The following is a 14,090-nucleotide window of genomic DNA, read 5'->3' on the forward strand; positions in this document are numbered from 1 at the left end:
ACCATCATCCTCTCGACCCAGTGTAGATAATTTCAACAGGTGATGTGGAGTCATGTGAGCTTTGGACACCAGTGTCAGAAGTCAATACCGGTGGCTGGATTTTGGTCACTGAGAACAAAGCACTGACACTCCTGTGTTCAATGCCATCAATCCAAAGACTGGTTTTACCCATCTCAGGAGGTGGGGCTATTACCTCTCTCTCCCTCCCACAGTTTTCATCAGCCCTGGTTATGTTCAGTATTGGGGTGCTGTGTTTCAGGAGAGAAAGAATAAAAATGGTGGAGCAAACATCTAACTGCCTCATTTTCTTTCTTCTAGTTATCTTGTGCAGTAGTATGTTCCGAAACATTCTGTCCCAAAATCACAGCTGTCAACCGGGTTATCAATTTGATCCGTCACGAAACAAATGTTTGGGTGAGTTTTAAATCCCCTCAGGTGACTGAGTTTGGTTGAGGTTTAAGTTGATGATACAGTCCAATTAATGGTGTCAATGAACGTACACTCAGTGCCCACTTTATTAGGTACACATGTACACCTGCTCATTAATGCAAATGTCCAATTGACCAATCATTTGGTAGTAACTCAATGCACAAAAGCATGCAGACATAATAAAAGGGTTCAACTGTTGTTCAGACCAAATGTCAGGATGGGGTAGAAATGTGATGAAAGTGACTTTGGCTGTGGAATGATTGTTGGTGCCAGATGGGGTGGTTTGAGTATCTCAGAAACTGCTGATCTCCTGGATTTTCACACACAAGACTCTAGAGCATCCAGTGATTGGCAGTTCTGTGAGTGAAAACACCTTGTAATGAGAAAGTGTTATGTTTTGTAACTCTGAAACATAAAATTAATTAAAAGCAAAACCACAGAGACACAGCCAGGGATAACTCATGTACATTTTGTTTCATCTAAATGATCCAGAACACTTAATCAAAGAATATATTTACAATATTACTCAAATTACTCAGAGCCATGTACATTTAGTTTTGTTTTTAATTTAGTGGGATGTGCAAATATGATGTGGTGGCATGATGACGTATGCCATTCACATACTTTTAGTTTTTACACATAACCCAGAATTAATCATTTAAATGAATACAAAATACTTAATCAAATAATATATTTAGAGAAAGCTCAAATATTTCTGAGGTATTAAATACACATCAGAAAGATCAGAAATATAATTTAATTTATTTTCCACTCTATAGCTCTGAATAAAATATTTATTTATTTAGAGATATAGAGTGGAACAGGCCTTTCTGGTCCAATGAGCCACACTGTAGCAACCCACCTATTTAACCCTAGCCTAATCACAGGACATTTTACAATAACCAATTAGCCTACCAACAAGTACGACTTTGGACACTGGGAGGAAACCACAACACTTGGAGGAAATCCACACACTCCTGGGGAGAATGTACAAGCTCCTCCCAGACAGTGTCAGAATTGATAATGCCCTGAGTTGCAATTGCATTGTGCTAGCCGCTTGCTACCGTGGCACCTGGATGTAATTTTCTAAATTCCACCAACTACAGTAGAATCCACTTGTAATGGAGAGCAAAATGTTTATGATTGTAAAGAATTTTCCCTCTTTACACAGATATCAATGAATGTGAAATGACTTCATGTGGACCTCGCAAAATGTGTTGGAACACAGTTGGTTCTTACAACTGTCATTGCAATGTTGGGTACAATACAATCAATCAGGTCTGTGAAGGTGAGGACTTTAAATAACTATGAAGTCAAGAATAAAATTCAAGACTAAATTATTAGTTGTGAATGTGTTATAGAATGTGAATTAAACACAATTTTGAGGGGTATAGATAGGGTAAATGCAAGCAGGCTTTTTCCACTGAGGATGGGTAGGACCATGAAATGTCATGGGGTAAGGGTGAAAGGTGAAAAGTTTAAGGGAAACATGAGGGGAACTTCTTCACTCAGAGGGTTTGTGAGAGTGTGGAACTAGCTGTCAGCATAAGGGGTGCAAGCGAACCTGATTTCAATGTATAAGAGAAGTTTGGATAGGGGCATGGATAGCAGGGGCAAGGAGGGATACGGTCATGCATTAGTTACAGGTCGATGGGAGTAGGCCATTTAAATGGTTTGGCATGGACTGGATGGGCTAAAAGGCCTCCTTCTGAGCTGTACTTTCCTTTGACTCTATGAGGCACTACGGTCGAGAGGCGGTTAGTGCGACGCTATTACATTTCAGTGTGTCAGAGTTTGGAGTTCATTTCCAGTGCCATCTGTAAGGAGTTTGTACAAAAGTCTGGGCAGAGTAGTGGAGATGAAATTTCACTCTGATAAGCGTGAGGGTGGAGATCTCAAAGGTAAGACCCTTTGAGATCAAATGGGTCTCCGGGGTCAAATGGTAGGACCCTAGAGAGTATTGAAGTGTAAAGGGACCTTAATGTGTAGTCAAGCAATCCCTGAAGTGTTTCTCTGTCAGTGCAGATATCGACGAATGTAATTCCTCTCCGTGTGACCATGAAGCGACATGTCAGAACACAGATGGTTCATTCCAGTGCATCTGTAGCAGAGGTTTTCAGTCGACTGAGAAGACTGGCTCCAATGGAAGGAGGAGCTGTGAAGGTAATGGCCGTAAATATCTGTGACATAGAATAAAGATGAAATTGCCAATCTCCAGGGTGGTCAACGTCAAGGTCAAAGTTCAGTTTATTGTAATATGCACAAATATACGTACGTATGCATTAGTGGAATGTAAAACTTACCTGATGGGCCGAATGGCCTAATTCTGCTTCTATGTCTTTTGATTTTTCAGTCTTACCTTCAGCAGCATCACAGGCACAAAGCATCATATAAACGTCATTCACAAGACTCTGATTAACTGGTCCTGTTTGGGAGAACTCCAAAAGAACAAAAACTAATCGTGAATGTTGCCAAGATTCCCTTTACTTGGGACAGTATGCCATATCCAAGAAAAGAGGTTCTGGCAATGGAGAGGGTTCACAAGGATGATCCCGGGAATGACACGGTTAACGTATGAGGAACATCTGATGGTTCTAGGCCCGTGCTCACTTGAATTTCTTTAGCAGAGGGTGGTGAATCAGAGGAATTCATTGCCTCAGATGGCCATGGAGGCCAAGTCATTTGGTGTATTTAAAGTGCAAGTTGAGGGGGACTTCCGGTCGGCAGCCATATGGAGTAGTCGCAGAGAACAAGCGCTCCATTCTATTTTCTATCTCCACACTCTTTCTTCCCCCTTCTCTCATACCAACCTGTTAGACTTTTTGCTCTTCCACCTGTCTGCAAATACACTTGCTTCACAATCACTTCAAGGAGTACTAGCCCAGGAAAAAAGACAAATCAGCGGCTGGCCTGACTGTGGAGGCCATCTCTACACTACTAGACCAACATCGTGCAGCATTAGTGGCTGAATTCAAATCTTCTTTCAGCCTGCTGGAAGCAAAACTTGACCAAATACAATCCAAAGTGGAGGACGATGGCCAATGCTTACCTTCTCTCGAGCTCACCACGAGCGATCTGATCCAGCACGTCAGTGAACTGGAAACTATCTGCTCCAGCTTACGTGAAAACAATATCAGGTTAACGTCTAAAGTTACTGACTTGGAAGGCCGGAGCAGATGGCAGAACCTACGCACCCTGGGCTTGCCCGAATCTATCAAAGGCGGGCGTCCTACTGAATTTTTTTCCACTCTGCTTTGTGAGATTTTCGGGAAGGAGACCCTTCCGTCCCCGCCAGAGATTGACAGAGCCCACCGTTCACTAGCAGCTAAATCAGCCCCAGGACAGAGACCATGTCTGGCTATCCTTTGCCTGCACCGCTACAAGATTAAAGATCTCCTGGTCAGAGAGGCCCGGCGGAGAGGGAAGCTATAATACTACGGCCAACAGATTCGGGTTGTGGAAGACTACTCTCCTGAAGTTTTGAGCCTGTGAGCTGAGTACAGGGAAGTAATGATGGAGCTATACAACCGAGGACTCAGGCCTTTCCTACTATATCCTGCGCATCTCCACATCACACTTCCCAGCGGTGTAAAGAAGTGGCTACGCTCCATGGACAAAGCACGGAACTACATCAATAGCCTCCCCACTGCATGGAACTCTTCATAAAATACTTTTTTTTCCATACCCTCTGCAGGCAACGTTAGTAGTGCCTGGATAGCGAGGTCTGGTCTGACTTGGCCGGGTTAGGTGCTGACTACTATGAAGGGTGGAATAATATTCACTCAAACTGCTCTCTCTCTCTCAAGTATTTCCTTTTATCTCCAATTCAATGAACTCCACAACCTTACATGGGAAGAGCACTGGATAAAGTCTGCTTTTTTAAAATTATTTTTTCACTTTTTTCAAATATAAGTTTATATTTCTGTTTTATGGTTCATTTTTCAGAGCCATGTTTAACAAACCTTGGGGAAATTGTTTACCTCTCATTAAGCACAATGTCAGTTTAGGAGTGTTAAATGCTTACTGTTTCCTTTAAATAATAACGGGGTGGCAGATGATGCTACGAGTGATAGCAAGTTGTACTGTTGGGTGACTATTGGTCTTAAGAGCTTGTTGCTATGTTCTTTGGCAGCTGTCTTGTGGGTTGGGGTGGGGGGAGGATATTCCAATGCCAATACTGTTTTAAGAACCTTTAAAAGTCCTCGTTATACAGGATTTATTTCTGCTCTGCTTCTCTTTGTTTTACATTTTTGCCTCAGAGCTGATACCCAAAATCTTGATACCGCTTATGCCTATCAATCTGTATCTTTTTAAAAGGAGAATGGTTAGTCCGTTAAATTTTGTCAGGTGGAATGTCAAGAGGCTGAAGCACCCTGTTAAAAGAAGGAAGGTGTTCTCGCATCTCAAACAGTTTAATACAGCAATTGCATTTCTACAAGAAACACACATTCGCAATTCTGATCATTTCTATCTTATGTCACGATTGATGGGGTAGCACTTCCACTCCACTTTTCAGGCTAAAGCCAGGGGGCTCTCAATTCTCATTAACCAAAACGTTCCCTTTGAGCTCCACAACACAATATCAGACACAAATGGCCGTTTTGTCATTGTCTCGGGGAAATTATATAATATATTGGTAGTGCTGGCTAACATATATGCTCCTAACTCAGACGATGTGGGCTTCTTTGAACATTTTTTCCTGCACTGCCTGATCTCAGTTCACACTCTCTCATACTAGGTGGAGACTTCAACTGGTAATTAGATCCGGTGCCAAATCAATCATCTCCTTTTCCCAGAGTACTAAGCAAATCTGCTTCATTAATTCAGTCCTTCCTTTCCAACTATGGCATCTCCAATGCATGGCATTTTCTCCACCCAAATAACAGAGAATATTCTTTCTTCTCACGCGTTCATCACTTCTTTACTAGAATTGATTATTGTATAATTGATAATCAGCTGATTCCTTTGGTCTGTTCCCGTGTTTATCAGAGCTTAGTGATATCAGACCATACCCTGGTTGTCCTGTCCATAACTCTTTCTGTCCTTCCACAAATAAATAAGCACTGGCGTTTCAATTCGACCTTACTGTCAGATAATGATTTTGTAAAAATTATGGAGGACCATATAATCTTTTTCCTTAACACCAATATGTCACCTGAAACCTCAAGCCTGGTTGCTTGGGACACTATGAAAGCATACCTCAGGGGTCAAAGAATCTCCTACTCTGCGAATATGAAAAGAAAGACCCATAAAGAACGACTAAATATGGCCAATCAAATTAAAGAAATAGAGCAACAATATGCTCCATTTAAAAATCCAGAGCTGTATGAAAAACGAGTGGAACTCCAAACCAAATTTGATCTTATTTCCACTCACCCAATTGAACGCCAACTTTTGAAGAGCAAGAGCTGGTTTTATACCCATGGTGACAAATCTGGCAAATTTTTAGCCAACCAATTAAGGGGCCTTAAAGCCAAACAACACATCACAAAACTTTGAATGGAAAATGGAAGCATCACCTCAAATCACTCTGAAATCAATGACACATTCAGGAATTATTACTCCCGATCTTATTGTTCTGAATCCCCAAACAATAACATTTTGGTCGAGAATTTTTTAAACAGCTGAAATATCCCCAAACTCTCTCCTGATTTCAAAATGAGACCAAGTGAGCCAATATCATTAGAGGAAATATCCTCAGCCATTTCGTCACTGCAGACTGGTAAATCTCCAGGACCCGACAGGTTCCCAGTAGAATTCTTTAAATCATTTTCATCACTGCTCTTACCTCAATTAACCTTGATTCTATCTGATTCATTTAAACAAGGTAAATTGCCAGCATCATTTAATGAGGCATGCCTCATTCTTCAAGCAAAGAGAGGCAAGGATCCAACAGAGTGCTCGTCATACAGGCCAATCTCTCTGTTAAATGTCGATGTCAATATTTTAGCTAATGTCTGGACCTGTAGACTGGAGAACATCCTACCCTCAATTATTTCTGAAGACCAAACTGGCTTTGTCAAAAACCACCTCCCCTTTTTTAACATATGATGCCTCTTCAATTTTTATACTCACCTTCAATTGGAATCCCTGAATGTGTCATTTCCTTAGATGCAGAGAAAGCCTTCGACCATATGCAGTGGAATTACCTCTTTGCTGCTTTAGAAAAGTTAGATTTCGGACCAAATTTTATCATGTGGATTAAATTGTTATATTTGTGTCCCACTGCCTCTGTTTTGACCAACACTCAGCAATCCCAACCCTTCAACCTCAAACGTGGAACCCACCAAGGGTGCCCTTTAAGCCCTTTACTGTTCAATCTGGCCATAGAGCCACTGGCTATTGCATTCCATAGTTGTGCAGACCTGATGGTGATTTGGAGGGGGTGAGTTGAACACAAAGTTTCCCTTTATGCTGATGATCTTTTACTTTTTATATCAAACCCAATCACCTCCTTACCCCCCATGTTCTCACTCCTTGACAAATTTAGCCAGTTTTCTGGATACAAACTTAACTTACACAAGAGCGAACTTTTTCCAATAAATAGATAAGCACAAACGTTAGAGTTTCATAACCTCCCTTTTAAGGTAGTGAATAACCAATTTACTCACCTTGGTGTTACAGTAACAAGGAAATATGTATCTTTTTGGAGAAAACTTTATTAATTTGTTAAATCAAACAAAACAGAACCTAGCGCAGTGGTCACCCCCTCCTTGTCCCTGATGGGCCGAATCAACGTTGTCAAAATGAACATCCTTCCTAAATGTTTATACCTTTTTTGATCCATACCAATTTTCATTCCTATAGCCTTTTTTGACTCACTAGACTCAGTCATATTGCCCTACCTATGCAAGGGCAAGTGTCCCCAACTGAATAAAGTTCATCGTCAAAAATCTAAAAGTGTTGGGGGCAGGACTCTGCCCAATTTCCACTTATACCACTGGGCAGCTAACATTCATTGTCTCATCTTTTGGTCTCATTTTTTATAATCAGTCTGACTGCCCATTATGGGTGACAATGGAGCTGAACTCTACTAAGAATGTTTACATCTCCACACTTCTTGGATCCGCACTCCCTTTTCGTACATCTAAACCAATTGCTAATGCTTGTCATCAGGCACACCCTGAGAGTGTGGACTCAGCTCAGAAAGTATAGTGGCCTCCATGGCTTCTCTCTTTCAAGTCCTATTCTACATAATCATCTCTTCCAGCCTTCTATACATGATTCAACATTTCAAGACCGGTACAGAAAGGACATCAGACGCTTTAAAGATCTTTTTTAGACGACTGCTTTGCATCATTTGAACAAATGTCTGCAAAGTTTAATCTCCCCAACACTCATTTCTTCAGATATTTGCAAATCAGACATTTTATCTGGCCTCTGATACCAAACTTCCGAGACACCTGACACAAACGTCATTGATTTATTTCGCTGTATGAATCCATTGCACAAGGGTCTAATATCTATTATCTGCAACAAGATGGCGGCTCTCAGGTAAGCCTATCTTGACAAAATTAAAACTGCCTGGGAGCAAGATTTAAATTTTTCATTGTCAGAGGAGGCATGGGATAAAGTCCTCAAATTAGTTAACTCAACCTCTTTATGTGCCCACCACTTCCTGTTACAGTTCAAGGTCGTACACAGGGCCCATATGTCTAAAACTCAGTTATCTCACATTTACCCAGATGTTAATCCCTGTTGCGACAAATGCAAAAGGTTCGAGGCTTCCCTTATCCATATGTACTGGACATGCCCTAGTTTGGAAAAATACTGGAAAGATGTCTTCCAAACTCTATCCCAAATACTTAATTACAATCTGGAACCTAACCCTTTGATCGACCTTTTCGGCACCTCCAGAGAGGGGGACATGCACCTAAGCCCAACTAAACATCGCACGCTGTCTTTTGCCTCTCTGTTGGCCAGGCACGCAGTTTTGCTCAGGTGGAGGGATGCTGCCCCGCCCATCCACACTCAGTGGCTCAGGGACATCATGTCCAGTCTACACCTTGAGAAGATCCACTACTCAATCCTCAATTCGGAAATAAAGTTCTAAAAGGTGTGGGGACCCTTTCTTGAATATTTTCAAAATTCCTAGCCAGACTAAAGGTCCATTCTTTCTCACTTTCCTCAGTACATAAATCCCTGGCCTCCAGCATTTCCCAGTAAAACTCTTCGGACTCAGATTTGTTGTTATACAACAGGAAGTGGGAAAGCTCAGAGGATCTGACCGCATCTGTGGAACGAGGAACTGGAAACATGAGAAAATGGGAAAAGAAAGTGTGTCCCTGATAGAGTGGTGAGACCATGTTGTTAAAGGAGACACAATGCATCCAGGTAATGGATGAATGACCACAATTAAAGAGAAAGTAAAATGAAAATGTAGGGTGCAGAGTCGAGCATGCTGGAAATCTGAAACCAGGGATGGTGCTGGAATCTCCCAGCATTCTGTTTCTCATTCACAGATGCTGCCTGACCTACTAAGTATTTCCAATGCTGACTTTCCAATGCAGATTCAGGGAGGAAGTGGGCAATTAACTGAATTTTAAATGTCACTAAACCTGGTCATGCCACAGTCATATTAAAGAGGAGTGGAGCACTGAGAGTCCTCTTTCCTCCCCTGTTCCCATCCAGTGAAAAGCAGCTCCAGTACAGAAGGTGAGGCTGCTGCTGACCTTCCACACTGCTGTCAATAAGCTCATTAAATGGAGAGCAGGGTACCAACCATCCCAGTTTCAAACAGGTGACCGGCCATTTGGTTCCTTGAGTCCATTCCAGCTCTTCCTTAACTCCAATTTCTCATTTCCTTTCTCAAACCATAAGGCTCCTTCCCAAGAATACTCACTCAGTCCTTTGTTCCAGCGGAGGTCTTCTCTGGATTAAACAACACAGTGCAGAGTTACTCCATCCTGACCCACAGAGCCCGGGTATAAAAGGGAGCAATCCATGTTTACTATTGAGAGAGATTTTCCCTGTTCACACAGATATCGATGAATGCAAGGCCTCACCTTGTCACGAACATGCAACTTGTATCAACGTAGTGGGATCCTACCAGTGCAACTGCAACGCAGGGTTTCAGGCATTACCTGCGACCGCCAACCACACGGCAGGGGAAGTTTGTGAAGGTAAGAACTTTGTCTCAGCATGAAAATGGAGAATAAATCCCATCTGATTGAGGATATCATTCCTCCTCAATTCACCTACAGGGTCCCCCAGCTAAAGAATTCAATGGGCTCTGTCCTATGTAAATTGCACAGGGGAGTAATTGTGGGAGGTGGGGAAGTTATCATTGGTTTTTCTGTTGTTTCCTTTGATAAATCTGATCACTAGTTCAAATGGGAAGGGAAAAGGGACTGACAAGCAAATGGGAATAGCTCATTGTGGTCAGCATGGATGAGATGGGCCAAAGGTTCTTTTTCTCTGCTGTATTACTCCATGACTTTATATTTCAGAGTTTGTGAAATGAATTCATTGAACAGTCATGTTCCTTTCGGAACAACAAACAGAGTACAGCATTGTCCAGGGACAGGTGTGACTGAAGGAGGCAACTCTGGCTGGCATGGTGATTACTATTGCAAACTTGATTCTCAAACTCCCACACAGTCTAATGTCAGCCTCTCAGAGCAGGTTCAGTGAGGGTCTGAGTAATCCATGGGGACACGGAGGGGAATAGTCAGAGATGGACCATGCAAAGATGAGAGGAGCTTGGAGTTTGGCATCAAAAATGATAACATTTCTCAGTTCTGTATGATTGTAGGAAGCAGCATCAATGCAATTGTTGATGGACTGGAGAAAGCTGAGGGAGATGGTCTGGACAGGTTTGAAACAAGGACACATGTCCCACCAAAGTTCAGGTGTAGCTTGTCCCATGTGAATTCGTACAGCCACACCGATGACCACGAGAAAGTGAGAGACGAGTAAAAGATATCAATGAGTGTGAAGCTTCTCCGTGTCACCCCCTCACAACTTGTTACAACACATCGGGTTCCTACCTTTACAACTGTAATGCGGATTTTCAGGCAACTCCAGCGACAGTCAGCCTCACTGCAGGAAGATTTGGTGAAGGTAGAGACTTTATATCACCATGAAAGTGAAAATTAATCACAGGGCTGTGTGGGTGTCATCAATCTTCCTGGATTGTCTTGAAGATATTCTTGGAATTAAAGAATTAACTCACAGGGTTTGCATTGTGTAAATCGTGTGGTTGGTAAACAATGATGTTTTCTTTGTTTTATCATTATTTCCAGATATTTTTAGAATTAGGGACAGAATTCATGGACTAGGCAGGTCCTTTGGGCACAGGATATCATGCAATACAACTGTGAGGACTGTGTCCAATCTGATTGACAGTTTTAGCTCTCATTTCATTTTTCAATCTTTTTATTGATTTTCAAATAAAGAATATACAAATCAGAGGAGGAGTTTAGCAAACAGATAATATAAAAGACATATAAACCGCAATAAAAAAAACAAAAAGTATATAATGTCAAAATCAGATAGGTAAAATGTTACGCTGTTATATATACAATATAGTCCAAAAAAAAACTACAACTCCTCATACCAATCAGAAAAAAAGATTGGAAATTTTATTTGATATAGGGAAAATCCCCACTAACTAAACTAAAATAAAAAAAAGAGAAAATAAAAAGAAAGATTGGGCAGTCCAATTGAGGATAAAATTAGAAAAAAGTAAAAGAGAAAAAAACAACATCCTTCCAGTCATCTCCGAACATTCACGGATAAGGATTTTCCCAAAAGAGGATAAAGAAAAATAAATAAATAAAAAATAAATTAAGTCATGTGAAAATATTGAATAAAGGGTCACCAGACTTGTTCAAAATTAAAAGATGTATCAAATGTCTGGCTTCTAATTTTGTCCAAGCTTAGATGTGACATAATGGAGGAGAGCCAATAAAAATCAGTAGGTGGTCTTTCCAGTATAACAAGATAGCTCTCCTGGCCAGTAAAGTTGAAAAGGCTATCACATGTTGAGTGGAAGCAGACACTTTGCTTGTTTCCTCTGGAATAATCCCAAAAATTGCAGTAAGTAAATTGGGTTGAACATCCACATCTATAACTTTAGATAATATTCGAGACACATCCCTCCAAAAATTGCTTAAGCTTACATATGACCAAAGTATACGAGTTAGAGTAGCTACTTCTGCGTTACTTCTGTCACAAATAGGGCTTATATTAGGAAAAATATGCGCCAATTTATTTTTGGACATATAGGCCCTGTGTACTATCTTAAACTGAATTAAGGTATGGTGTGCACAGATAGATGAATTATTGACTACATAATAAATTAAACTCCATTGATTATCTGAAAGTGAATGTTGAAGTTCTACTTCCCAGATGCGTTGAACCCTATCATTAGGCGACATGCGAGCATTCATTAACTGTTTATAAATGATAGCTATTAATTGGTTTTGAAAATGTTTAAGCTGAAAAATAGCATAAGCCACATTTAAAGAGCAGGCCAAGGGGTAATTCGGTAAAAAATCACGTAAAAAATTCCTAACCTGTAAGTATCTGAAAAATGTGTATTAGAGATGTCATATTTATCCATTAACTGTGAAAAGGACATTAAACAGTCCTGTAAAAACAAATCTAAAAAAGTTTTTATTCCCTTAATTTTCCATGTTAAAAAAGCCTTATCCAAAGTTGATGGTTTAAAAACGAAATTAGAATAAATATTACTAAAAAGTAGAAAATCTTTTAATTCAAAAAATCTACGAAACTGAAAGCAAATTTTTAAAGTATGTTTAACAATAGGGTTGAGAGCTTGTCTACCTATTCTGGAGAGCGAAAACGGAAGGGGACCTCCTAATAAAAAAGCTAACAAAAACCCCATTACTGAATTTTCCTCTAACTGTAACCATGAAGGGCGATCTTGGTCATCTATATCATAAATCCAAAAAGTAATATAACGAATTTTAGTTGCCCAATAATAAAATCTAAAGTTTAGTAAGATCAGTCCTTCATCTTTTTTTGGTTTTTGCAAAAAAAGTTTATTCAGTCTAGAGCTTTTATTATTCCAAACATCAGACAAAATCATAGAATCTATTTTATCAAAAGATGTTTTTGGAACAAAAGAGGGAACTGCTTGAAATATATAAAAACATTTTGGTAGAATAACCTTTTTTATAGCATTTATTCGACCTATCAATGACATCGATATAGGCGACCATTTAGAAAGCACCTGTTGAGTATATTCAACTAAAGGGGAGAAATCATACCTATATAGGTCTTTAAAATATTTAGTAATTTTGATACCAAGGTAAGTGAAATGGTTTTTGGCAATATTAAAAGGTATTTTATCATAATAATCAAAATAATTATTATTAGGAAAAATTCAGTTTTATGTAAATTAAGTTTATATCCAGAGAAAATACCAAATTCTGTAAATATAGATAACATAAAAGGAATAGATTTCCTAGGATTTGAAATGTAAGTTAATAAATCATCCACATATAACAAAACCTTATGTAATTTAACCTCTCTTAATACCCTGCACAGAATTAGAATCCCTAAGAGCAATAGCAAGTGGTTCTAAAGCCAAATTAAAAAATAAAGGACTAAAAGGACATCCCTGGTGGGTTCCTCTATATAATCTAAAATATGGAGACCTGATTATTAATCATAACCGCAGTTACCAGGGCATGATAAATCAATTTAATCCAGGAAATAAATCCTGGACCAAAATTAAACCTTTTCAAAACCTGAAATAGATAAGGCCACTCCACCCTATCAAAGGCTTTCTCTGCATCCAAAGATACAATACATTCAGATTCTTTGGTTGACGGGGAATAAATGATATTTAACAATCTTTGAATATTAAAATGTGAGTACCTATTTTTGATAAATCCTGTTTGGTCATTTGAGATAACATTAGGCAAGATAGTCTCAAGCCTATTTGCTAGAATCTTAGAGAGGATTTTAAAATCTACATTCAATAAAGAAATAGGTCTATAGGATACACATTCCAGTGGGTCTTCTTTTTTTTGGAATCAATGAAATTAGTGCTTCATAAAAAGTTTTAGGAAAGTTCTCAAAGGATGTAGAATCGGTAAACGTTTGATGAAAATGCGGTATAAGCATTTCATGAAAAGTCTTGTAAAATTCTACCATATAACCATCAGGTCCCTGAGCTTTACCTAATTGCATAGAGGATATAGCCTTGGCTATCTCCTCTTGTTTAATAGTTGCATCTAATATATCAACATCTTGAATTGAAATTTGAGGTATGTTTAACCTTTGCAAAAATCTATTCATAATAATAGTGCTATCAGAGAATTCAGATTTATAAAGATTAGAATAGAAGTCCATAAACATCTTATTAATTTCATAAGGATCTAAAGTTTCTGTTCTATCTGGTCAACAAATTTTTGAAATCTGTCTTCTGACCATCCCAACCTTTAAATGACCCACCAAAAGCTTAGCAGATTTTTCCCCATGCATATAAAATAAACTTTTAGATATAAAAATTTGCTGTTCAATGGGAAAGGTCAGAAGCAAATCATACTGTGATTGAAGTTCGACCCTTTATATAGGTCTTCAGTAGGTTTAACTGAATACGCTTTATCTATCTGTTTAATTTTATTAATAAGCACAGACAATTCTGCTTTAGTTTTCTTTCTCAGAGCTGCTGAGTATGAGATTAT

At 39.4% G+C, this 14,090-nt stretch overlaps 1 protein-coding gene across 1 annotated transcript in view; it reads left to right on the forward strand.

Moving 5' to 3' along the window:
• LOC140740136 (adhesion G protein-coupled receptor E3-like) overlaps positions 1–14,090 on the forward strand; it is a 93,538-nt gene that overhangs the window by 34,498 nt on the left and 44,950 nt on the right. The window contains exons 2-5 of the mRNA XM_073069072.1: positions 319–414; positions 1,601–1,717; positions 2,455–2,592; positions 9,411–9,551. Of these exons, the coding sequence (XP_072925173.1) occupies positions 319–414; positions 1,601–1,717; positions 2,455–2,592; positions 9,411–9,551 (492 nt within the window). The remainder of the gene's footprint in view (positions 1–318; positions 415–1,600; positions 1,718–2,454; positions 2,593–9,410; positions 9,552–14,090) is intronic.

Source organism: Hemitrygon akajei, chromosome 16 (assembly GCF_048418815.1).
Source record: "Hemitrygon akajei chromosome 16, sHemAka1.3, whole genome shotgun sequence".
Taxonomy (NCBI): Eukaryota; Metazoa; Chordata; class Chondrichthyes; order Myliobatiformes; family Dasyatidae; genus Hemitrygon; species Hemitrygon akajei.